The sequence below is a fragment of the Anomalospiza imberbis genome, chromosome 14 (genome assembly GCF_031753505.1).
Source record: "Anomalospiza imberbis isolate Cuckoo-Finch-1a 21T00152 chromosome 14, ASM3175350v1, whole genome shotgun sequence".
Lineage (NCBI taxonomy): Eukaryota > Metazoa > Chordata > Aves > Passeriformes > Viduidae > Anomalospiza > Anomalospiza imberbis.
This window is the reverse complement of record NC_089694.1, coordinates 4,427,824-4,454,936: the sequence shown is the minus strand read 5'-3', so window position 1 is coordinate 4,454,936 and position 27,113 is coordinate 4,427,824. Positions and strand designations below refer to the sequence as shown.

General features: G+C 40.7%; 1 protein-coding gene across 1 annotated transcript in view; it reads left to right on the top strand.

Moving 5' to 3' along the window:
- The window catches only part of LOC137482323 (connector enhancer of kinase suppressor of ras 2-like), a 170,855-nt gene that overhangs the window by 52,940 nt on the left and 90,802 nt on the right, over positions 1 to 27,113 (top strand). The window contains exon 3 of the mRNA XM_068204569.1: positions 12,150 to 12,313. Within this exon, the coding sequence (XP_068060670.1) occupies positions 12,150 to 12,313 (164 nt within the window). The remainder of the gene's footprint in view (positions 1 to 12,149; positions 12,314 to 27,113) is intronic.

Sequence of the window (27,113 nt, the reverse complement as noted above, 5' to 3'; positions counted from 1 at the left end):
GGCTTGGGTTTGGGGTCGTTTGTGGGGTGAGGTGTTTGGCTCCCAGATCCGCACGGTGGAAACCCACACAATTCCAGCAGAAACTGGAGCCAGGAGTGAAATCCTCTTATGCCATGAAACCATCCCTGCCCAGGACTGGAGCCAGGCTGGAGGTGCCACCTCCACCTGCCCAGTCCCCTCATCCCCGGTGTCCCCAGCCAGGCGGGAGTGCCAACCGTGGCTCAGCGCTCCCGAAATCCTCTCGGCGCTGGGGGGATCCTTTTGGGGTACCTAAAAACAGAGGGCAGGCAAAATTAAGGGAATAGAAGCAGTTCTATTTATTGAAGGGCCTTCAGGTACGTTTAGGGCAGACAAAGCCCCCCAGGGGCTGCACCCTAAAATGGACGACGGGTGGTCGCGGCTTTTCACACTTTGATAAGTTTGGACCATTTGCATATTGGGGGTTAACTTCCAATTACAGCTTCAGGTAATGAAAGCATTTACCCCAAGTTTGCTCCCCCCACAACTCGCTTTGGTTTCCATCTCTCTGGCCTGAGGCAGTGAGGTGTCCTTGACTGCCAGGCCTGGAGAGGAGTTGTTGTCTCTGCCCAGAATGGCAGAACAGCAGCAGCTCACATTGTGTATGGAGGTTATTCACTAAAGAATTACAGAATTGCAAATGTATGAAAAATATGAAAGCTAAAATCTCAGGGCATCAGGAACAGCTGGATTTGTGCTGTGTCTGAGGATCAGACCGCAGCTCCATCTGCTCTTTGCTGCTCTTTGGGTGGGATCCAGCCCTGGGCAGTGCAAGAGCCCCTGGGAGGAGCCCGGCTCACCCAGAGCTGCTCTGGATGCAGATGTGGGATGGAACCCTTGGTTATAAATGGCAACACTTCCTTTATAAATTATAGCCATTACAGCCCTCACAGAAGAACTTTTCAAGGTTTTTTTTTGAGTTTTATTTTTGCTTTTCCTAATATTTAAATGCTGGATAGAAAACCTCGTGGATCCTGGATGCACTGAGTGTTTCCATATGTGCTGAGAGTGATTGAAGCGGCCAGATTTACATTTTAATTTACCAAGTGGTGTTCCAGGAAGAAGAAATTGCAGCAATAGGTGGCACAATGCATTTTAATGGAGAAATTAATAACATCTTAATTTCTTCGGTTGAGGTTTTCTTTGTTTCGTGTGATATTTCTAAAAGTTCAGGAAAATGGCAACTTAGAAAAAGCTAATCATGCAATGATTTCGAGAAAAAAATGTTTCATAAATATGAAAGTCATGTGTTTGACCTTTTTGGACTACCTCAATCTTGTTCTTCCTGCCTTTTTCTCATCACAGCTCTTTTATACAGGAACCTGTCGTTTGTATGCTCACCTTTCCCAGTAACTCATTGTTTGTGTGTTACACTTGGATTGATCCTATTAGAGCAAAACACTTGCTCAGTGAGCTTGAGGAGCCAGCTCACCTCTCCTGTCCTTCATGTTCTGTTCTCTGGCTCATATGAAAAATAAGCCAGAGGAGAATTTCATTTTTTGAGGCTTTGCTGGGAATAGCTGTGAGGGAAGTGCAAAAGAAGCCATGGGGAATGTCCCTAGAAACATTATTTCATATTGTGCTACTTTTGCTGACACAGAATTGATTTATCCTGCTCAATAGAGTAGTTTTACAGTTATTGCATTTCCCTTTTCACCAGCAGCTCTATTTAGAGGGTTTATGGACAGCACACACACTGATATGTTGCTATTGGGTTTCTCTTTCTCCTTGTCTGATGACTTGAAAGAAAAGCCTTGACTGTTTACCTGTGCAGAGCATAAAAATAACCAGGAATGGTAGTTGGCAACTCTGCAGTTCTTCCAGCCTGGTGCTTCCTTGTCAGAGAGAGTGAAATTCAAGCACTAGGCCTGCCCTATGTTGCTTTTTTGCATGCTGCCATGTCAAAGATTCAATCATCTTAGGCATTTTAAAAAGTCTTATTTCAAACATATGAGTGAATGAGATCCTATGGCCTTGCAATGCTTTGTAATCACTTGATTTTTACTTTTTTTGTACTGAATTATTGCTTTGCTGGATGGATTTTTCTTATATGTTGAGTTGTAATCATATTTTATTCATGGACTTTAGGCTGTATAGTTCTTTAGATATGATAAGATTCTTGCTTGTTTCATGTTACTTCACACAACTATTTAATCTTGGATAAACTATGTCCAGATCAAATAGCAAAACATTTGGAATTCAGAATTAAAGCACAAAATAATAGTGATTTAAGATGTAGTAATATCTTTCATCGTGTAGTTGAAGCCAGAGACTTAATCTATCTTAATCTACATGCAAAGTGGTAGTGAATAAAAATTTCTAGCTCTCATTTTGTTCAATAACAACCATAATAAATTTGTCTGGTATCGACATGGAACAGAAACATGGAATAAAAAAGGGGAAATGTAAGGAAAGGGAAAAGCTTCCTCAGGGGAATTTACAGGCTGATGAGGCTTTCCTCTGTGATTTCTTTACATTTGCCTGCTTTTGTTAGTTTTGTACATTTCCTATTGATAAAAATATGGATTCCTAGTTTGGGAATTGCCTTAATTGACAATTCCTGCCAACGACCTGACTTTTAACTGAGCTCCCCACTGATTGCTAGAGCTAATGCCTCCAAAGTGCTGAAGGAAAGAGCCTCATTTAAGATCATTCAGATTTCCAGAGCCAACAGGATGACATAAACTGAGCTGCAGTGCTGTGTGTGGCATCCTTGGGAAAAAAGGAACAGGAGACATGTGGGTGAAACCTCAGATCAACTGATCCACAGCCTTTGCTGAGTAGTTGCCAGCAGAAGCCATCACCAAAGCTTCTGAACATCCCTGAGAAAAGATCAAATGCTCCCCCTTGTCTTTACTTCTTGCAGCAATCTGATTTTTGTCTTGTCTATGAAGAACTGTGTGAGGAATTGCCAAGGCCACCTTCTGCTTTGGGAATTTGCATCTTGCAGGTGTCTAAACTCTGACTCATGAATTAGGTCATGGACTCGTGGCTGCTGAAGAAATTGGGTTGAGCAGAAATCTGATTTGTTTGGGCTTTTCACTCCAAACGCCTACGCTGGATTTGGCTGTTCTTTTGATATCTGGGATTTTTAGTAAAATGTGTCAGTGAAGTTGAAGCAAGAATTAATGTATTTTGGCACTGAAACATCTGTAGCACTTTTTGTTTGATTCTCCTTTGTCAGCTCTTTATCCCCCTCAGCTTTGCAAGCCTCACACTTGTGGGGGGAGGATGTGACTCGGGGATTCTGCCTGTCCCACATGAGTTTGGTTGATTGAGAACATCCGGCAGCTGTAGATGTGGCTCAGAAAATTTCAGTTTCTTAGACATATTCTGGCTGGGAAGTCATTGTTCTGAGGCCCCAGTGACACTGTGCCTGGATGGGGTTTGATATGATGATGAACTGAATTTAATGTGCAGCCCTGTTGCAAAGTGATCAGAGATACTTTTAGGGCAGGACTCGTTTCACAGAACTTTAAATGTCTGTCTTGTTATTACATGAATTTTGTCTGACAGCTTACCTCCTCTCTATTGATTAGCTCAGACAGGCTCGTTATCTCACTCTTCAGCAATTTTTTTCTTCACATTTAAGACAGGGACAAATGGGGCATATCCCTGTAGTGCTTGTTCAAGAACTTCCTTGGCGTGAGGGTTTTGTTTGATTTTGTGTGATACCAAAGTCTTTTTTTGAAGGTCAATCTGTGATTAAGAACTTTCCTGTGCACAGTACAAGATGGATACATCCTCAGAAGTGTGGAGGAAGGAGCTTTCAGTTATATTTATTTGTTCTTGTACTTTTGCTTTTAAGATCAGTGCTTGTAGATGAGACATGGTTAATGCTGCTCCTTCCTTATTAGAGTTGTTAACCTTTCTAAAGTGGAAACTGTCTGAAATAAACTCACCTCAACGTGCTCAGGCTCTAGTGAAGGAAATACTGATTCCCTAACGTTTTACTCTCTGCCTAAGAATTTTTCCTTTTTCCCGGTGGTTTTGCGGTTTTTATTTGGTTTTGTTACTGTGAGAGGTTTTTCCCCTCTGCCATCTTTGGCAGCAAGTTAAGGGTTACTGCAAAAACACTCTTTGGGAAGCAGAGAACTGGAAAAGTCTCCCCTGTCCCTGCCCTCCAACCTGGGCAGAGGAGAACACGACCTTTGGCACTGGCTGCAGCAAGGAGGAATGTGAACCCTGAGCACATCAATTCTCCACTTCTAGGCAATGCAATCCTTCCTGTACAAAGGGTGGATGTTATTTTCTTGGTTTTTTCCTCAGGGTTCTTACTGATCCCAGAGATGTTTGTTATCACCTGAATTATTCCAACACAGAGACCTTTTGTGACTGCACAAAAAGATTTAAGAATTTAATTGTGCTAATTCTGCATTTTGGTTTGAGAATAAATCATGAAGGTTCTTCTAGATAGATTCTCAAGACCAAAAATATGTTGTATTGTCTTTTTAGTTGGTTCTAAAAGTTTTGTTAAATTTTGACATGTATTCCAGGATGTCTGTGCTGGAACCAGCACTTCTGTCAGGACAGGCTCCCATCAAACACTGCCTTAAAAAAACAAAGCAATGCTTACATAGTCCAGGGCAGGAAATAGAAGCCCTTGCCTTGCACTGGGCCAAAGCATTTCTCTTTTAAAATAAATGTAACAAGTTCAGGGTCCCAAGTCCTCAGCACAGTCACTCTGAAATGTGGAATAATTCCCTTATTTACACAGGAGGTCTGAACCTGGAGGCTTTGGAGGCTCGTGAACACTTCCAGGTCATCCCTCAGCCATGCTGCTTCAGGAATGACTGGGGGCTGTGGTTATATCTTCATCAAGGAGAAAATTAATGAGGCTAAGGAAAGACGTAGATTTTCATTAGCACACAGAGCTAATTAAGATGCTTCTGGGTTTTGTCACTTTTATGGGAAGTTGGTCAGTAACAGCATCAGTGACATATCTCGAGGTTAAATTGCTGGGAAATGTGGCAGCCAGGAGCACACACTTGGGCCTGAAAATGTGATCCATTCTCTCTGCATGACACTTCTCTTCCAAAAACCTCTTTGTGGTCAGGTCTAGTTCCAGCAGGCTTCCTGAAAATTCTGTTTATTACTTCCGTGGTAATCCCACAGCTCCATGACACCTGTCAAATGTTGAGGACAAAGTTAGAATGGCTTCACTTCCTATTATTCATTCATAGGTAATGAAGGCAGAGCTATATAAAGTCATTTACTTCATATATATGAATGTCAATTTAAGGGTGATGGCATGGCATTAAATCAAATTTTATTAGTTCAGCAGTTTGTTCGTTTGCTATTAATATTGCTTGTCATATCCCCTTACAGAACCTTCTCAGCTGCTGTGAACTCTTAAAATATTGATAATTTGAGCCCAGCTTTTGTCTTAATAACACAGTTGTCTTGGAAAATTGCTGCTGGAAAGATCTGGGACTAATAGGCACTGAGATTATGGGAAAGTCCCTTGCTTTAGCGGTACTAAAAATAAAATACTGAAGTTACAGGGGTGAAGTAGTATGCCCACTGGTTTTACTTACGGGGTAGAATTTGGGATGCTGGTCTGTGTCTCAGACATGCAGTGTGGTGAGGGGACAGTGATGTTTGTTCTGATTTGGAGGAGGACACTTTGGAGGGGAATAACGAGGGCACTTAGGAGCTTGCTGTGGATTTTTCTGTTCCCTGAGGAGTTTGTCCCTTTGTGAGTGGGATCTGTGAGTGAAGCTCTGACCTGGTCTGGGGAGAGAAGAGGAGCAAGGTTGGAAGTTTCCAGGTCATGCTCTCCCAAATATGCTTCCCTGCTCGTTACAGAGTAGGCAGAGCTGAGAAGCTCTTATTTTTCACACATGGAAAATAAAAGAAGAGAGGCAGCGTGGAAGGAGAAAAAATGGGATACGGGGAAATGGGAGCTGAATGAAGGAACTAAAGATATACAGGTTTTTTTAGGGGAAGAATCCCCAGAATTTTGTGCTAAGAGGGGGAGAGAGTTCTTGTGGCTGGCACAGTTGAGCCAGGGACAGCTGCAGGATGAGGATGGGGAGGATGAGGATCAGAAATGGAGGGCCAGAAATGCAGAACTGCTCCAGCTGTGGAGAGCCCAGCTGGATCCTGGAGCTGAGAGTGTCTGCAGAGGGCTTGGACAGGGCAGAGCCCGGCGCTCCTGTGGATCCCGGCACTCTCAGGAGACAAGAATGGAGCAAGGGAAGGACCTCATGGACTGCCCAGCCTGGAGCAGTGACCTGACACCAGTGGAAGAGTTTATACCCAGTGCCGTTCCACCCATGCTGCAGCCTGGAATGGAAGCCAACATTTTTGGTGTCAGTTGGTGCCTGAGAAGCATTAATTCAGAGTGCTCATCCCGCCCCAGTTCCTGTTCATGCAGATGAGGATCTGTAAATTCAAGCAGCACAAGTCTGCCTGTATTTGCATCTAAAACATCCATCTGTATCCCTGTGAATATCGGAGTGACGCAGAGGAAACTCAGCCGGGAAGCAGCATTTAAACACATTCTACGTGCACAGTCAAGCATTCAAAGGTCAGATAAAGCCAGGATTGAGGCATTCATTTTTTCAGAAGAATTGGAATTATTTTTTTCCTTTTCTGTGTTGGTGAATTTCTGCTTTATTTTGCGATTTTAAATGTACTTTTTTGGGTGAAATCCTGTAATCTAGCGAATACATTTCTCTAGGTCAGGTTTGTGACGTGTAGGCCTAAAGATGCAAAACACTGCAATCCTTAGATTTCAAATATACTCTGAAGTTTAGGAAAGTTGAGGCCTGAAATATTCTAAGCTTGGTGTTTTACAGTGTTTTCAAACACGTTCCATCTGTCTTTTCCTGAATTGTGGTAGTATGAAGATCTTTTTCTCTTGACACTCAAAATAGTTTTGATTTTTCCTCCCGAAGAGCTTAAGAACAAATATCTGGTATTTGAGAGTCAGCTTAGTGTGAACGTGGCCCTGAAGATTATGCCTTTTCTTTATTTGGACTGAATAATTCTTAAAAAGCTTTTGAACGTCACTGGCAAAACCGCCCACCTGATGATTTTCCTTGTTACAAGTTACGTAAGAATTGGAAAGGCTCCACTGTGCCTGAGCCCAGGGTGATAAATCAAAGGGGTTTGATCAAGAACACGGCTGAACTGATGTGTGTATTCAATAAAATTGCATTTAGGAAAAGGCATGAATTCTCTCCACTCTCTCAGTCAGCCAGCCAGTCAATTCCTTCCAGATCTTTCGAGCTAGCTGCTAAATATTGCTTTATATGGGAAAAAAAAAATCTCTTATTCTTAAAAAAAACCCAAACAAACAACTTTTTCTTTGCTTTCTGTAAAAATTACACTTGGACTGAGCCAGTGGATGCTGTTAAATGCTGGATGTATTTAAGCAGATCTGCATATATAAACTGAAGGTTGTGACAGGAGCAGAAGTTCATGCTGCCTTCCCCAGTTAATCAGAGAATTTCCAGCACAGTAGTGAGAGATTTTACATTTCCGATGAGTGAAGAGCTGATTTTCTTAGACTTGCAAGACCAGAAACAACAGCACAGCATTAGAAAATTGGTATGTGTCCCTGTTTCACTTTGATCTGTTGATTTTTCACAAGTCACCATTCTGCAAGAGCCGTGATAGTGTTTTTTCTGGCTTTTAATAGTCAAATGAGGCACATTAATAGGTTATTAATTCGCCTTGGCAGGCCAAAGTGTAATTCTTCTGAGCAAACAGATCATCCCATCGACTTTTAGCTTTTATCCTTGGGATCCAGGTCCCACAGACACTTCTCCCTCAGATTCTTTATGATATTGATTCTATATTATATTCAGATTATATACTATATGTACTTATAGGCCTTTGTACAAATGGGAGTTCAGTGTTATGCTGTGCGCTTTTAATTTCTAGACATGGTTTTAATCAGGAGAACCACTGAATACTTTGTCAGACCCTCAGAGAGAGGATCTCACCCCTCTTGCCGCAGTGCTGAAGCCAGGAGTGGTCAATGCATTCCCACCGAGCTGATCTCCTTCTTTTCCACCCTAAAACCTAAAAGCAGCGCTGCATTTTCCTACCAGAGGGGCTGGCTTTGCATCCCCTCGTGTGCTGGGGAGTGCCCCTGTGGGAGCTGCTGTGTCTGTGCCAGGCAGAGCTGGCAGGACCTGCCCTGCCCCTTCCTTTCACAGCCAGGCTTTGCTGCTCCAGCCAGCTGCTGCATTTTCCCCTGGGAATTCTCGTGGAGCAGCAACAAACTCATCGTTTGGGCAGGAATTTTTTAGGAGCGGTTAAAAAAACCAGCGTAGTTTTCAGTGAGTTGCAAAAATCTGATGAAATATAGGAAAAAGGCGAAGCGAGTAAGTGATGGAGAGATCTATGGACAATTGGAAATTTCAGATTTTAAACGTAGGAATTCCTTCTGGGATGGATCACACCTGGCAGAGTTATTGCTCCTGCAGTTCTCCTGTGAGAGCTGTCCTGGCTGCACCATTCCTGCATATAAAGCAACAACTTGGGCTTTCCCTTCATTCATTTTAGAGTCATTTTTTTCAATAATGGTAATATTTTCAATATTTCTGTCCAACAGAGGGGAAGGGACAGATGTTTACATAACATGGCAACAATGTTTGTGCTTTTAATGGAAACCAAACCTGCCATTTGTTGACACGGATGGGAAGATTTATTTAATCTCAGTGAACCTTATTGCTCACAACATGTGGCATCTCTTCTGTAATGTTTGCTCTGAGTTACTACTTAAATCAGATTTAGAGATATTTTTAAGGCTTTGCTTTGTTTTCTGTTTCAATTATTCCTTTTTTCTTAATTATGCATTTCTAAAAATAAACATTTTCAAGCTGACTGGCTCTTCTTTTCCTGCCCTTTCTCCTTAACAATTTTCTATTTTCTGCCTCCTTTTTATTCATGTTTCCTCGATTTTGGCTTTAGATGCTCTATTTGCAAAATAACAGTTTGCAGTCAACATATCAGGGTTGCTTCCTTTTCCCCTGCTCTTTGAATATGGAGATAAAATTTTCCTAGTCCATATGGATTCAATATGATTTTTTTTAACTTAAAAATGGAAAGAGGCACTATGGAATCATAGAATTTTTTAGGTTGGGAAAGACCTTTGAGATCATGGCATCCAACCATACAGCAGGAAAATGACAGAGTTTTCAGGCGGATGTGGTTTATGGGATGTTTTGCCTGGTTTCCCTCTACAAGGCCATTTTCTGAGCACCAGGGTTTATGCAGCTTTTAATGCAACGTTCAGCCAGAGCTGCTTCCCAGCTGACTCAGTCAGCACTTGGGCTGATGGATAACTTCTTTTTTCTTGTCCTCTCAAATAACACTGAGAGATTAGTGAATGTCTTCAACCTCCATTGATTTTCTGTTGAAGTGAGTTAACTCCTTGAGCCCATCTGGGTTGGAGAAATAAAAATTCTCCAACTCCCAGCCCTAGTTTTCTCATCATGGGCATTAAGCCTTGGTTTTAAGGTAAAACACTCATGTTTAAACAATTTTTCTTCAATCATTTCATTGCACTCTGAAGGAGATGTTGGTTAGTTACAAAATGAACACAAAATAAGAATGTGCAGCAAGAGAGCTGCAAATTTCTGTGTTTCTTGCCTGACACTGATGTTGTGTATCTTGGGACCAATGGGTTAATTTTATTTACCTACATCTAAGCAGAGCTAAAACCTCCTCTTTCTTCAGTTATGAATCTGAACTGCTTTAATACTTATCTGTAAACAGAAATGGTGTTGGGGGAACATGCATAAAGAGCACTAATGAGACCTGAGAGGCTTGAGGAAATAAATATTTCATCTAGTTTGGGTGAGTCAACATGAGCTCGTTCTGTACCCTTTCTAATTTCATCTGGGATATTTTCATGTAAAAACAACTGGAGCCCTGACAATAAAGATTTTCCTGATGCTGAATTCCTGCTTTGGAATGTTTCACATTTCAGTACCTGGCTCCCAGAGAGACAGAAAAGCAGAGAGCAAAGGGCAAATCTCTCTTTTGGGGTGTGCATTTATTAAGTGCTGTCATTCTGTGAGACAGCCTGGCCCTTTAATGATATATTTCTATATTCTCTTGTCAACTGCCACACTGTTTGCACCAGTAAGTAAATGCCTTGTAAAGGTGCCCTGGGGAGCTATTACAGAGCAGCACAAATAATACAAATTTGATATTTTGCTCTGCTGTCATACATTCTCCCTGGCACAAAGGCAGGTTTAATACATCTGACTGCACACTTCTCACAGCATGGCACATTCACTTGGGTTTTCCTAAATCTCTCTTAATGCTGCAAATGCTTGTTGGGGCCACTGATGCTAAATGTTTTAATTAATTTGTTTTTGTTGAAAATAATTTAATATCTAGTAGCAGTTTTGTGACTTTTTTCTGAGTTTTGGGCCAATGTCCACTAAAAGCAAATCTGGGAGGTGTGGGGTTTGGAATTTTTCCTCTAAAATGGTTTTAAGAATTGTTCTTGAGCAGGAGGGAACAGAAATATGCAACAGCTTGGAGTTGAAAGTGTTAAATAATAAATGGAGAATTTGCAGCAACTCAGCCAACTGAATTGAACTATACTTATGTAAAATCATTAATGAGAGCATTAAAAATAATGAACAGATGCAGAGAAGTTGTTTCCTATTTGCAAACCATTCTCGAATAGAGAAAAGGTTCAGGTATTAGTTACAGACTGCTGATTTGAGCTTTAAAAATCTCCAAAACTACCTCATACTTTTGAATTGCACCATAAAATATGACATTTTTATCACTGTACTAGCTTTGCATGGGACATAGTTGTAAGTGAATATAAAGCTGTGCACTTGACTTGGCAAATGAGCTTTATCTGTAACATAACTTAGGACTCTCAGTTTACAGAGCACATAATTGGATCGTGTTGAAAGAAGAGTTAATTAAATGAAACTGCAATGTTGTATTTACAGAGTGAGGACAAACACTTTGGATTGTTCCATTCCATTGTCATCACAGTCCTTTTGTCCCAGCTGAGCTGTGTTAATTGGGGTGTAAAGTGGGGACACCCAGCACACCCATACCAGGTGCCAGAACTCTTTCTCAGATGCTCTGCAGACTTGAACTCTATTTGATCATGGCTGTGTGCAGAAATTACATTTCAAAGCTCTGTCAGAAATGCCCAACTTGGCCAATTCTGTGATTTCTGGATCTCTGTAATTTTATGGATTTTGGATTTACCTGCATCACTGCAGGGCAAATAACTCAGATTCAGTGTTTTACTTTCCTTGGTAGATGAAGTTATTGAAGGTGCTTTTTGTAGGTCTCTAGAAAATCATGTGCACATCAGGTTTCTGTTGAATCTGACAGTCCTTGAGGGACCCTTGAGAGACCTCATGTAGCTTTCAGCATTAGATCCCAGTGTTCAACTCATTGTTCTGGCTGGAAATTCAAGGCTTCTGTGGTTCAGAAACAGATTTGGAGGAAGAAAAACATCTTTCAGCATCAATCAGTTTCTTCTCTGGTCTGAGAAACAAAATAATCTATTATTCTCACCCTATCGAGTTTCAGGGTGAAATGGAACAATTCCTTGTGCAGGGGTAAAATTGCATTCTTAGTTGGAGGTGTTGTAACAAAACCATTTTTGTGTTGTTTAAATTCAGAAATCTGGATAATCTGGGGTAAGAATTGGCAGTGGGTGTAGCAGAGTTAGTGTGGGTGGGTACTGAGCCTGAGAAACTCTTCCTGATCAGGGACAGCCAAACTCTATGACATTGAAGAGTCCAGGAAGAGTTACAGGAAGAATTTGTTCCTAATCATAAGATAAACTTATATTTAGGTCTTTGTGACATCATGAGAAAAAGGTTTTTTATAATGTCACTCTCTGTGCTGCTTTGTCCTTCCCTTGTCTCCATGAAGGTTTAGAATTACTATTAAAATGTTTAAGAATGTTGAAAATAACACCAGTAATATAAAACTCTCTCTTCAGCAGCGTGTGCTGGGTTATGAAAGTTAAATTATAATTTTCATTGCACGCTTTCCATAACAGCCCCAAACAAGGAAGCATGCTTGCATTCCCAAGAAATTCCTGTATTTCTGAGCTACAGAACTGTTTCATTGGGTTTTTCTTCTTTCTCTGAATCTGTGCTGTTGGCTTTTCTAACCAGGCCTCGATGATTGCCTCCAACAATACATCAAAAACTTTGAGAGAGAGAAGATCAGTGGGGAGCAGCTGCTGCACATCACTCACCAGGAGCTGGAGGAGCTGGGGGTGACTCGCATTGGCCACCAGGAGCTGATCCTGGAAGCAGTTGATCTGCTCTGTGCATTGGTAAGTGATTCCTTGCCTCACTCACCTTGATGAGCTGCGTTTGCAAATTTACAAACCAAACTAAAAATAATGTAGAGATTCCTCTATGGCCACACACTCAAACAGCCTTTGCTTCAGTAAAGGACAGACATGTCCTGGCTTCTCTCAGCTGCACAGAAACTATGTTTATCCATTTAATGATTATGTCTGATGGTCTTTGATTGCTTTTCCTCTGACTTTCTTGGTCCTGCATTCAAATGCTGCTGACTATCACTCCTGGCATCCATATGGTCCTGTAATTATGTGCCATATGCCCTCGTATTTCACTGACATTTGCCACACTGCACTGAACCAAGTAGACCTGAGTGGTTTAACCATGCCAGCGTTCAGAGGGATGGTACTACACAGCCAGGAGGTAATGCTAATTAGACTGGAAGATTGTTTAAAATGAGCTTTAAGATGAGACTGGAGTGGTAAAATTGACTTTATCTAAACTGCAGACATGTGTGTTGACTAAAAGTTGGGTTTGGGTTTTTCAGCAAGCTGCAAGCATTTGGAAGGACATTATTTGTTCATATTATTAATTACAAGGTCACTAATTTGGTTAAACTCTTAACAAAGTATTTGATATAAAAAAAATTTCTTTTTTCTTCTGCTATTTTATTTCTACCAGCTAATAAAATGTGATGTATTAACTTAACTCTAAAGACAAAATAACTTCTGTTCATGTAGGTGGACAGGTGAAAGAATATTGAAAATACTAAAACACAAAACAGTAAAATTGCATAGGTAAATTACATGTGACAATCATAGTATTTTGCTTCTTTATCAGGAGTTCTGCTTTTGAATAACTGGGTTATCTTGTGAGAATTCAATAAAGAGAAATTGTTTCCAAGAGGGAAACTGGCACTTAGAAGTAGGATAGAAAAAAGTGAGGTAAAATGCACTGGGTCTGGGGAAAAAAAGCCCCCATTTTAAAGTATCTCTTATTATTCATCCTCTTTCCTGTACCTCGAATGACAAAATACCCTCGGTGTGCCTTGAGACCTGCCCCTCCAAAGAAGCAGCTTTGTCAGGGCAGGGAGATGCTGCTTTAGGGGCAGGTGCAGAACCCAACAGCCCGGGCCTTTTGGGAGCAGCTGAGCCCAACCTCGGAGTTCTTCCCTGGAGCCCTGGTGTCCCACAGCCCAGGAGCCAGCACAGCCCCCGTGTCACCCCACTGTGTCACCCCACTGTGTCACCCCATTGTGCCACCCCACCGTGTCACCCCACCGTGTCACCCCACCGTGTCACCCCACCGTGTCACCCCATTGTGCCACCCCACTGTGTCACCCCACTGTGTCACCCCACTGTGTCACCCCACTTTGTCACCCCACCATGTCACCCCACCGTGTCACCGAGCAGAGCCCGCTGTGCCCGGACACTCCTCAGACACCGCGGCCCCTTCTGGGAAAACATCTCCTTCAGTCAAGTGTGTCCCCGAGGAGGACCCTGCTGACTCTTTTATTGTGGCTTTTTTTCCTTTTTTAAGCACAGAAAATGTACCTCTGGCTGCTGGTCAATGGTGCAGCTCTCGCTGTGCTGTCTCATGACCTTACTTTTCCTTTTGAGGCAGGATGGGGATTTTCCAGCTCCTGGTATCATTTATTTTGCCTCCTGCCTTTCTGCCCTTTCTCTTCCTTTCTCACTCTGGCTCTAAAATGCCTTTTTCTTTTTTTTTTTTCCTGCTTCTAAATGTTTCTTTCCCTGCCTGTTCCGTGTGCTTTTCTGCTGCCTGCAGCTCTGCTCCTGGGGGTGTTCTCCTGCCTCTGACATTTCTCCTTGGCTCTCTGGACATCATTCTCTTCAATTCTTGCAGGATCACAGAAAAATTTTACCAGACTCAGTATAAAATCTATTTTAAATCTGTACTCATTTATTAGTATTTGGATCCATGTAATCAAAAAGCATTATTAAGAATCTCGTTTTAATTATTTTAAATAATGGCAATAATTGAATGAGAGGAGAGCTGATGCTGCCTTTATGAGCTGAAATACATTTCTAAAATATCACTATTGTATTCTTATTCTGTGCTAACTCTTGAAAAATTAATAGATTGTTGCACTAATGTCTGACTGCTGCCAAGTGACCAGAAAAAATTGTGACTTGGAATTGCTCACTGATATAGATTTTTAGAACAGCTAGTCCAAAAACCTGAGGAAATGTCTTATTTCAAATGTAGTTTTTAAAGGGACTGTTGAGTATCTCCATTTTGTTTATGCCACTTAACAGGAGTTAACATATAGGAAATTACTGAAATCAGAATGTCTTAAGGAACACATAATCTTGCCCCTGATTCCCTGAATTGCATTACAAGCAAATTTAATACAGTTTATGGGCAGGTAGAGCAGAGCCCCAGGCAGTCAGGAATCAGAACTTTAATGCCCTCTGTGTGTGCTGGAAATATGGACAGGGTGCAGAGCACAAGCTCTGTTTGTACATTCATAAATATAAATGCTTGAATTTTATTTTCAACCATTTTAATTAAAAAAATAAAGAGCAGGGAAGCACCAATTCCAACAATCTGGTCTTAAAATGCCACCTATGGAGGGGAGGCACCATCAGCACTTTGCTCTGTCCCTCCCTCTGTTCGTCCTGGTGTGTTCCCAGTCAGTGAACATTGGTTTTTTTCCGTGCATGGATTTCTGGATCGATTTCTGGTTGGCAGTGCACAGTGCCCAAGTTCATGACCCATTTCTCCCAGGCAGCCTCAGCAGGAGCTGCAGTCCACCCCTGCAGGGTGGGCTGTGCACGGCTGGGAGCAGGAGAAATCTTTCCTGGAGAAGCCTCCCAGGAAAGCTCAGGGGTGGTCAGGAATTCCCACTGGGCAGGGATTTAGCTGCAGAACAGCTCTGCTGCTCCAGGAAACCTGGGGAAATGTCACTGCCTGAGCTGCAGCCCTTGGGACACACTGGAATGGGTCACTGCTTTTGTGGGATGGGCACTGGGGTTTTGGTGGGGTTACACCAAGAATGGTGCCTTGACTGCTGTTCCAGGGATGCAACAACTGGAGAACCCCCCCAGGACCAAATGGTGACCTGTAAAGAAGGCTCTAATTCAAGAAGAAACTAAAACTAAAGGAGGACACTCCTGTTTTTTATTCCCATTCCCAAACCACCTATTAGCCAGATTCCAAATGCAAATTATTAAAGGCAGGGAGGGTTTGTTACGTTGTGCATCAGCCCTTGACATGATTTTTATATCCACTTTTCTTTTGAAAGCAAGCTGAATTCAGGTAGGAAATTCATATGAGGATCCTGGTTAGAAAAGATTCAACACTGGAAGATGACTTGCAGTGAGATAGAAAAAATGTAAGAAATGTGAAAAGGGAATAATAAAAGTATTCAATACTCCCATGCAATATGGTGATATATAAGTGTATGTATTTTACCTGAAACTTAAATAATTTCAAATGTTAAAAAAATCTCCTTTATGAAAGGGTAAAATCAGAGTGCAAAAGGTGAAAGGAACTTTCTCTGTAGGAAAGAAAGTCTAGGCACAATCTGGGGCTTGCTGAGGGGTGAATTCATGTGCTATGAAATGCAAAGTCACAGGTGAGCTTTACTTTCAGCTTCAGTTCTTTGACCATTCTGGAAATACATTTTTGAATTGTGCTTTAATTATGAAGAAAATTGGGAATGATGGCTGTGGGGGGAAAAAATCCAATCTGGAACATCAAAGTCCTTTCTTGCTAGGGTGGTCAGAAATTGCTCTGCAATTATTTATTTGAAGTGGCCTAAATAACATTTAGGGACTAAAAATTGTGGGCCACTTGGATTTGGACTGTAACTTTATTGAAGTTGAAATATTAATTGGGATATCTATTGGAGGACTTGTTGCAGAGAGGCTGAATCTGCAGAAGTAGCAGGGTCTGGGGAAAAGAACTTTTTGGTAGAGAGTAAAGTATACCCAAAGCAAGAAAAAGGAATATTTTGGAGGTCAACATGGATTGCTGTTCAAATCTGCAAGTAAATTTAATTTCATTAAGACAGTATTGGAGTCAGTATATTGTTAAAGCCTGCACGAATTAAAATATAAACAGGGAAGAAAGACTGATAATGAAAGGATGAAAAACGAATGGGAAATGAAAAGAATGCTCTGATAGAGATTTTATCTCAAGTAATTAAAAGTACTGTTAATTCATGGGCATTCAACTTGTGAAATAAGGCCTTGTGCTGGGGAGAAATTTCAAGGAGGAATAAAGATTAGAAACTTTGCCTGCAGTTCTGCAAAGCCACAATCCAGGCAGGGTGGGTTTTCTACCAGAAGGCACAATAAAGTCACCATGATCAACATGTTTTCAACAACTGCAGGAAATTAATTTATTTTTTTATTTAGTTGGGTTTTTTTTTTTTTTAATAATTTATGGGACACAGCTACCAAACAATTTTTTTCCCCATCACTTTTCTAACATATTTCTTTATTAGGCATCTCCCTAAGAAAATTACAACAGCAGTAGGAATCTGTTGGTCAGGTGGGAAGCAGTTTGCAGTGATTTATTTTGGAGCACACCATGGTGAAGACTTTCATGGCTGCCTCTGTATCTATTGATAACATTGTTCTTCTGAATTAAAATGATTCAAGTTTTTCCTAAATTAATACCATTTTAATGGCCACACCTACTGTGAACTCTCTGGAGATCCTTTTAATTTTTCATTCTGCTAACACACTTTTTGATTTGTCAATTTTGCAAGTACATCAAATATTTCTTTTCCACCCATTTTTCAGGGGTTATTCAAAGGTTATTGTTCTAGACTAAAATCTTCATTTTATATATATATTGATGCTTGAGTTAGGTGGAAATAAATCTCATTTCTTTGGACTGGAATGCCATCCCTCCTTGTGGGAGATGAAGAGATTCCATCTCCTCAGTGGAATTAGGAACCTGGCATGTACAATATTTTTGTCTCCACAAACATGTATGCATCCAGAGAGTTTTATTAATTTCAACTGGAAAAGAAGTTCAGCTTTTGGCAGTCCAGTGCTATTTATTATGCTGTGCCAAAACATTGAATTAATACTATTGAATTGAGTGGGTTAATTATTGCACATATTAGAACATGTGTATCATCTTTTGATTAGTCTAATTAGCAGCTTCATTCTTTCTTAGCCTTTCAAATCATGAAACTTGGACAAATAAGTGATTTTAAGCATTGTCTGGGTTTGTTTTTTATTTCTTTCTTTTAAAAGTCTGTTGACAATTTTGGCGTTTTCAGATTTCTCTTAGGATGAGGACTTTGAAGGATGATAATTAAGTTTATATGCACAATTCAGAGTAGCCTAAAGTCTTGGGATTTTACAGGGGTGTGCTTGACTCTTCTGTCTTACTGGGGAGAGGTAAAAATGTCATGGTTTTGCTAAGGTGTGCTGGAGAAGTCTGGATGTAATTACACATTATTTGTGTCGAGTAGCCACCAAAATGAAATCCTTTCTAAAATCACCACGCTAAAGGCAGCTCTGGGAGTTGACCTAAGCAAAGAACAAAATAGAGGGGAAATTTTCTTGATGTCTTCTCAGTGTTCTCTTCAAGGACCACTGATTCCACACCAGTTGTTCCACAGTACCACACAGCAGGAATAATTTGGGTGCTGCAGCAGCATCAGCAGTGCTGGTATAAAAGTGCAGCAAGCAAAATTCTCAGAGGTACCCATGCACAGGGTTGTTACAAAAGGAATTTAGGACAAAACTGACTTTTGGATTTGTGTTTTTGTGTTCTAATATACATTAGAAACTTAGGCTTGGACTCTCTAGAGAACTTTATCCTGTGTGACTTCATCATTCCTGCAGAGCAGCCATGGCCACACAACCTCTGATGAAGGGCCAGATCCCTCTGGTTATGGGATGTGTGTTTATCCTGTAGCCAGACACAGATTGGAAATGGTCCTATTCAGGTGTTCCAGGGAGAATTTCATCCCTTGCCATAATATGAGGTACATAAAGTGGAAATATAACAAAGGAAGTTGGCTGCATTTTATTCAAGTTTCAGCTCCTGCACACAGTCCAAAGGGGAATGCAGGGCAGATGGAATCCAGGAGACCACATTTAATTCCTGCCCACAAACAATGATATTGGGTTATCAAGCTTCAGATAAATTACTTCAGGCTATTTCTGTATTCTTCCTACTTATGGTTTTGTTTATGTTAAAAAAAAATACAATTTTGCTGTGTTGACTGCTGCTAACTCCTTGAATTGATGCATATCATTTGCCTCTGGAGCAAGATAGTGTTAACAGGCAAATGAGAGGAAAGAAATTTCTGTTTTTCCTGTCTTTTGACATAGTTGAGAGGTTTCCTCTTGTCACACAATAATTCTTTTCCACAAAATAGGGAGAAACATATTCTATTGAAAGTGTTAAACCTGTTCCAAAGCTTGTCATTTTCCTCTGAAAATTCATCTGTCTAAGTAGCAGTGAGAATGAGGATCCTAATCCATGGCAGGCTTGGCTGGTGAATGGGCTCCTACAGGAGCTCCTGCATGCTTCTGAGAAATAAATGTACTTATTTCCATTTAGAAGTGTATAAAAGAATCCATTTATAATAATCCATTACTGTATTTCACGTTGGTTCTGTGTCTGGTAAGCTCAGTGGTATTCTGATCCTGAACCTTTCATTCCTTTTCATACTGTGAGTTCCTGCCACTCACTGGCAGAGAACAGCCCCCCAAAATAATTGCAATTAAATTGTATTGCTACTTATTAGGCCAATGCAGAAGCAGAAATTTATGCAAATGAGTAGTTAGGTAATGAGCTGGTGTTAAAAACCATGTGTGTGCAACACTGTAGGGTCAGGCATTAGGGCTGAAATTCACAACTAGTGCTGGGATAATATAATAGCATTATATTATAATTTCTGTATGTTTTCCTATCCCTGGTTTAGGGCACATTAATGGAACACTCATTTCTGACATAATTTGAATTCCTCTTAAGGTTTGGAGCTGGAAGTCAGGGATTGTGTTTGTAATTTCAGCCCTTTTGGGTATCAGGTTTCTCCAAGGCTGATGGTAGTGATCCCAGTCACTGCCGGGGATAAAGAAATGAACATTTTCTCTGCATGGGGATAAAAGAAAAACCTTTATAGCAGCACCCTGTTCCAGTTTATGGTGTTTCTGTTGACACCAGCTGCCCAGCATGGCATGGTGCAGTGTTAAGGGACTGTTTATTGCTTCTTTTGCTTTGATTTCTCTGGGTTTCACAGGTGAGCTTTCCTGCACAATAATCCAGTCTGCCAATACCTGTGGAGAGCAGAAAGCAGGAATGCCAACTTTAATGTTTTAACCTTAATTTTAACCTAAATTGCTCTGTGTAAGCTCTCCTGTGTCCCCAGCCTCAGACTAGCTAAGATTTGGATACTTGATTTGTCTGAAGCAATGTGGGGATCCCCTGTGGTCTCCTAAGGAGGCTCACCCAACCTTTGTGGAACAATTAGAGTTGACATATCCAATTAATTTATATGAATTATTGCTTTTCTAGAATCTGAATGTGAAGTGTATGGAACAGCCTTGCAGTGACACATGAACAAATTGTGCAGCAGACCATTCACATTTTCTTTTCCATCACTTTCTTTCTACACTAAAGGAATTAGAAAGAAGGATGCCTGTAATATTTTCATCCTGTGTCATCTCTTACTCATGATAAAATGTGTTGCTGGATTTCTACATTTCTTTTAATCAAATACATGCAAATCTGACAAAAAAATTTCCAAGTAAAGCATAACAATACAGATGTTGCAAAGTTTGCTTTGGTTTCTTAAAAATACCTCTAAAACACCAATCTTTTGTGAAGGAGGTGAGCTGAGTAATTTTAAATTCTAAATTCCAGGGTGCTCAGTGGTAACTCTTTCACTCTGTTTATTGCAAACACAGAAATAAGACTTCAAGTGGGGCATATGAAAGGAAAATATAGATTTTCTAAAATCATGGCTTGGAGCACCGAGGACTTTGTGCTTTCTGTCAGAAACAAGCAAATGGTTTGGGTCTATTGCATCATAACAACACTTAATTGTACACTCCTGCATTAAACATTTGAATATATAATTTAAACCCATTAGCCAGCTGAGGTTGATAATCTTGATTTAGCTGCTTTATGAAAGGTCTTTACCAAAGCTGTGTGAATTCCCATATTTATTTGGGTGGGAGAACCACCCCAATGGGAGTAATTCTCAAGGCAGATGAGGTTTCCTGTGGCTGTGCTGCCCAGTCCATCCCCACAGCACCTCTAAGTTTGGAGAGTTTTGTCTAATCCCAGCCCAACTCAATGGAACTGTGAGTCCACGAGGATTCCTGCCAGTGCTGAGAAGATCCCAGAGTGACATTCTGGGAGAAAATTCTCCTCATCCTTGGGGAGAGGCACCATTCCTGGGCCAGGGACAGTCAGAGGAGCTGTCCCTGGCCCCAGAGCTGGGCAGGTGTCTTGGGAGCCACATGGAGAAAGGGATGTGGGAAGGAAGAGGATGCAGACCATGGAAAATGAACCCTTTTCAGTGGAACTGCTGCCTTGTGAAGGCTGACCTAGAACAGGGGCTAGATGGAGTTCCAGAATAAAGCAGGGATTTATCAAAAGGATCTCCTCCATGGATCCACCTCGTGCAGCACCAGAGCCCAGCCAGGGCTGCACCCAAGATGAACCCAAATGGTCCCAAAATGCACGAGCGCTCCCGGGGGCTCTCACTGGGATCAGCTCTGCTCCATTTGCACATTGGATTTCACTGTCCCATTCCAGCTCCAGCCCATGCAGTCCCATCCTGCTTGTTTTCCTCTCTCCAGCCCACGTTGTTTGTGCTCTTGGGCCTGAGATTTGGATCATTTGTCCTTGGTCCCCAGCTGGAGAAGGAATTTTTTGTCTCCCTGCTCTGTGAGGAGAGCTCACCATCCCCCAATATGAAGCTCAGAACTACACACTAAAGCAGCATAGAATGTGAAATATAGAAAAGCTAAAACCTGAGGCGTCACCGCTGCTCCCCAAAATGTTTGTTACTCCTTCCAGAGGATGCTAAAGCAGCATGCATGAAGAGCTGTGCCTGAATCCTTGGAATGCTCCAGGCAGGGAGGGACAGCCCATTGACTGCATCCAGCTAATGGAGTATTGATGCAGTCCTAGGTAATTATGTTAAATAGGAGGGGAATATTAGATTATAGAGGATAGAGGAGTCTATTTTTAGAACAAAAAGGAAGAATAATACACACTAGTGCAGGGAGAGATAAGCTTCTCCCCTTTAAATGGAAAAATTATTATTACACTAACAGAATTTAAATTTCTTTAAGATAACCCGAGAACTCTGTGATATACAAATATTTCCTTCGTTCCTTCAGGTGCTGAAAGTCTTAACCATCAAAGAAATCATTCTTTCTAACCATCTACATGAAATACACTGGTAATTCTTAGTCTTTTAATGAAAAATAATTGCACAATTTCTTAAATGGTATTTCAGATATTTAGGTGTAAACAACATTATGAACACTTAAAATTAGCTTTTAATTTTTTCCCTAAGACTTTCTCTTTCTTTCCACTGGAAAGGACTATGTTGCCTTTATTAATTGTGTTTTTCATTTGCAAAAGTTTCTTTCCCTTGCAGAAAGCAACAGTTCCCTTTTTCCCTTTTCCAATTAATCTGATTGGAAATCTGTCCCATGCAATGGATGGTAGCAAGCAATACACCATGGAGAATCTCTGTGCCAAGGAAATACAGGGAGTAGCTCAGTGAAAGTTCAAAAAAAGGTCATTTTTCCCAACCAAACAATTGCTTTTCTAATTTGCAAGGAGCGCTTTCTTTCATAAATTCCTGGTAAGATATTTTTCATGCCACTGTGCTACATTATCAGTGTCTATGAGCTGCCTGAATTCCTGAGTAATTATCTGTGATCAGTTATTGTCAGGGATAAATTCATCTGCATGCAAATATCTGAGCATGCACATGCATATTCATGTCACTTTTGTTGACTGAGTTGCTTGAGCAGCCTTCAGCAAATTCACAATCCAAATAGAGAAATGAACTTTTTTCATACTCTCATTAATGCCCATTCAAACAAACCTTGTTACTAATTTAATTTCTGTATGCTGCTCTGAATGGTTATGAATATGTGGAACAATTCTCCAGAATTGGTGTGGTTTTTTATGTGGATCTACCACTTCTGCAGGGATCTAAGTTAAATGTCTGACCCAAGTGAAATGGTCAGTGTTGATGTTAGATTTCCAAGACCAGATTATAATTTATCCCCTGAACTTTTTATAATTCACCATTGATTTAAATTCTAATTTTGTGTTATGTACTGAATCTCCTTTTCTCTTTAATGTTACATTTCTGCCTTATAATTCGTTTTAAGAGATATTTAAAAAACATGAGGCTTTGTAGGATTGGGTGGTTGGTTCTTACACAAAGCTGTTGTGAAATAAACAGCAAAGTTTAATTGATCACAAGATGTTAGTGATGAATAATAAAGGCTTGTGGTTATTAAACAGTGCATTACACATGTACAGCTCCCTTAGATATTGCAGAGAATGGTGAATAAAGAGCACTGAACTGTACAGCAAACACTTGAGATGCTTTATCCTTGCCAGTGGAGTTCCCTGGATTGGTAACTGGGAATGCAGAGAAGAATTTGGGAATGATTTAGGTATTTCTGAGACAGAACATATCAACAGTAGCCCAGTGCATGCCAGAGAGCAACAGCAGCAGGTTGCTAATGACTCATGCAGGCAGGAATTGCCAGTCGTGGTTAAAAGTTAGCAGATCACGGTCCAGTACGGTTTTGGAGGAAATCTCTCCTGCCATCCTTTGCTCTTGTTTGTTTATCACAGTCTCCCCAGTCAGCAGGTTGCTCAGAGCTTGTTTTCCTACACATATGGAAAAGGTCATGCCACCCTGGCTGTCTGGCTGGCATATGTTTTGTAATGGAAGCCATATGCAGATCAGTCCATCCTTAACACTGAAATAAAATATTGGGAACAAAAATCCTTGGGATGTGGAAAGAAGCCACAAAACACCCAAACCTCCTCCATCCTCCTGGGCCTCCCTTTTGTGCCCATCAGAAAGGAAATGCTGCCACAGCTTTATTTCCCCACTGGTGTTTTCCTGGGAGTTGCCATTGGAGATGTTAAATGTGCCCAGATGTCAGCTTGGCACAGGCCAAAGGCTGAGTGGATGCTGCAATGCACCCACCACTTTGTCAGCAGGGTTCTGGGAAGGTTCTCAGCAGCCTTCTGAGAAGGTTGTTCTGGTCATGAGAAGGTTTTGTTATTTTGTGCTGCTGGGATGTTAAGGTTTTGCTCAAAGAAAAGTATGAGAAAGCATTAAATGTGTTCAGAAACAAAGCATATTTTTTTTAAATGGAGATTTGCTTCCAGGGATTTTAGATCTAAACTCCTGGTGAAGTCAGAGCTGAGCAGAAAATGTGAATTAGAAGCAGAGTGGGAGAGCAGTCAGGAGCAGCTCAAAGGCATGCTGCTGAGGTGTACAGGAAAAGCAGGAAAAGCCTTCTCCCAGAGAAATTAAATGACAGGTTTGGGTCAATTCTCCTGTTTTTGAATCTGATGGTTCATCACCTCTGCAGAAATAACAGTTGGTGATTCAGATATGTAAATAATTATTTATTATACTTTACAACTGAAATGAGATATGACCTCTCTTCTCTTAAAATTTTCCTTTCTTAAAGCTTTGGTGAGAATGGACATTAAACAGCCAAATAGCTGGGTTGATGTTTAGGTTATTTACAAACAGAATGAAATTAAGGGACTTGCTGAATGAGTCATCTAAAACTATGAATAATATAAGGAGGTTTCAGACGTTAATTAAAATTTGTTCAGTGGGGAGGGAAAAAAGGAAAACAGCCAAAATATATATGGGAAAAAATGTAATTAAGGCATTCCTTGAGCATGGTCAGGAGACTCAGAGTGACATGAACTTTAAAAATAAATGCACTTTCTTTATACTTCATACCATTATGGCAGTCAGGAGTCGGAAGAACTGAAGAGCAGATCCCACATTTTTACAGACCTTATCCAAAAATGACGTTGGTGATGTGTCACGATGCGCTGGATCTCATGTGGGACAGTGAGAGAGAACTTTAAAATGCATTTTCAGAATATGCACACCCATCACACAAATATCTCTGCCAGGCTGCGCAGTGGATTAGAGTGGTTTGATTCTGTGGGACACTTTGGAAGTCTGTTCTGTGTGTAAGGAGTTTGCTTTCCTCACACATCGTTGTGGTTTAGGCACTCGGCTCCTCTCTCTCTCTCTGTCCCCATAGACCCCTGTGCAGCCCTCCCCACCCAAAGCAGGCAGTTGTTCCAGTTTATTCAAGCTCACCCAATTAGGGGAGCATTTGTTTGTTCCACAGTTGAGATCACAGTGCTTCATTAGGATTAAGCAGACCAAGGAGGCTTTGTGCAGTTTGCTCAGAGATCTCTGGAAGAGCTGCCAGGTAAAAGCTCCTTATAAAATGTTTAGGCAGGAGATCAGGGCCCCTGTTAATTCCTGCTCATCTTAATCAGTCCAGGGCAGGAACTGGTGCACTGTGCAGCTTTAGGCTGGCCTAGAGTGGGGCAAGCCTTACATAACCTGAGATCCTTGAACAGTAAATCTGCCTCTCCATCTCTGACCTCATCTGCTGCTTTGCTCTCACCAGGAGCCCAATCATCTGACTCTGAAGTCTTAAACATAAAGCTAACAATTTATTTCAAAACCTTATTCAGAAAAATACCTGTTTCAATGGCTGGCCTTACAATCTTTTTGAGTCCAATTTTTAAGGAAAGAATATCAAGTTCTAAGTCTTATCTGAAATAAAAATCACTTTTGTTAAAAATAAAAAACTTTCCAGGGCCCCTTAATTATGCTTGATGATGTATCTATATATAATATATATCAATACCTATATATCTATAGATGACATCTCCATATATTGATATATCTCTATACCTATATATATATAGATAAAGAGATATATCAATTGCAAGGCAAATGCTAAAGCTTCTTCTGAAGACAAAAAATATAATGCAGATCTTAATTTCTAAAATAGGTTAAAATATTTAATGTTATTTTTAGATCTACTTAATTTATCTATTTACAAGGTAATAGGAAGGTGTATGGAGTGCTCAGAAGCTCCGTGACACGTTCCAAATTATAGACTCAGGAGACAAAGAATTGTGACACAATTTGCTCCAGCAAGGTGGGATAATTATAATGGAAGGGGGAACAAGGGGGAGGAAAGCTGCACATAAAAAAGCATCGAGGTGTTTCAAATAATAGACTCTAATTTGTATTATGATGTTGCATATTTGCATAGTATTAGCATAGTTATTAATGAACTCCATACTTTTATTTTGATGAAATGTCACGTTCTGTGCACATAAACTGTGCTATGATACTGCAGTTTAACTGGAATGATGGGCAAATGTTGTTAAAGAGAGGCAGAAGGGTTTGGTTTATGATATATTTATGGTATGTTATTATGCTAATTTACTGATTTAGAAGGAGAAAAGCTTTTAAAGAAAAAGCTGAACCAAATTTGGGCCATATTTTACTGGATCTGCATTCCCCAGCCATGAATGGAAATTATTTTCCTAATACATTTACAGTTTTCAAAACAACAGCCTAGGATTTTATATATACATATAAAATACATAAATGATTGAATATGTCAGTGTATAAACTGTGTGAACTACATCTAACACAGTCTCCTTAACAAAACTTATAGTTTCTTTGATTTATTTTAACTTTATATCAAGTGGTGCCATAACTTGCATCAGGAATAATAATAATAATAACAACCAACAACCATTCAGGAAATGTTAAGTTTAGGGTTCCAGTCTCTAGACCTGAACTTGTGCACTAGTTCACAGGGTCCCTAGTGAAAAATTTATTTAGCCTTTTTCAAATTGTTATTCAGACAAAGGATGACCAGCCTGTAAATCCTTTTTCAAGAGGAAAACCAGACACACCTGGTGGGAATGCACTGCCTCACCTACTTGGACTTAATTCTTTCAATACCTTCAGTTTGAAGGTGTATAACATCACCACAACATTTTAGTTAAATCAAAGAAGGGCTTACAGAGCCAAGTTTTTCAGAATTAAGTTTCCACTGTTTCAAAGGCTCTTAACCTTTAAAAACACCCCTCCAGAAAGGAAATTTAAAAGGAAAAGATGTTTTGACAGTTTTCATTCTATGTATGTGTCAGAAGTATTTATGCTAAAATCAGAGTGTGTGATTACTTGTGACTTTTGCCTTTATAATCAAACAGGCTGTGTTTGCCTGGCGTTATCAGGAGCTGACTGGCTCCATGCTATCCCAAAACTCTGATTCTCATGGCAAAGCTGGAGCAGCAGAGCCCTGACACAGCAGGGAGCTGCAGGATCCCATCTGGCACTGCGAGCTTTCCCAGGGGAGAATCCCAGACCCCAGAGCTCCTCTGGGGATTTCTCCCAAGTGCTCTCAGAGCTGTGATTGAGCCCCAGGTGGGACAGGGGTGGCTGTGGCACCTCCAGGCCCTGGGGACCAGGAGCAGCCTGCAAGGGACCAGGGAGGGGAGCAGAGCATCCCCACGGAGCTGCTGAGGTGCTGCACACCCACAATAAATCAATTTATGGCTGATCCTAGAGTGGCTGAACTGGGGAAGAAGTCCCTGGAGATGGAGCTTTTAAATTCCCATTCATTTAGAGCAGTCCTAAAGTTTTTGCATGAAATGTAGAAATGGGACTGCAGCTCAATATTTAGGTTGTGGTGTTTTAAATGCCTTGAATGTGGCATTTTCCATGTAAGCTACTTGAATTTCAGTCAGTGTTGTTTCCTT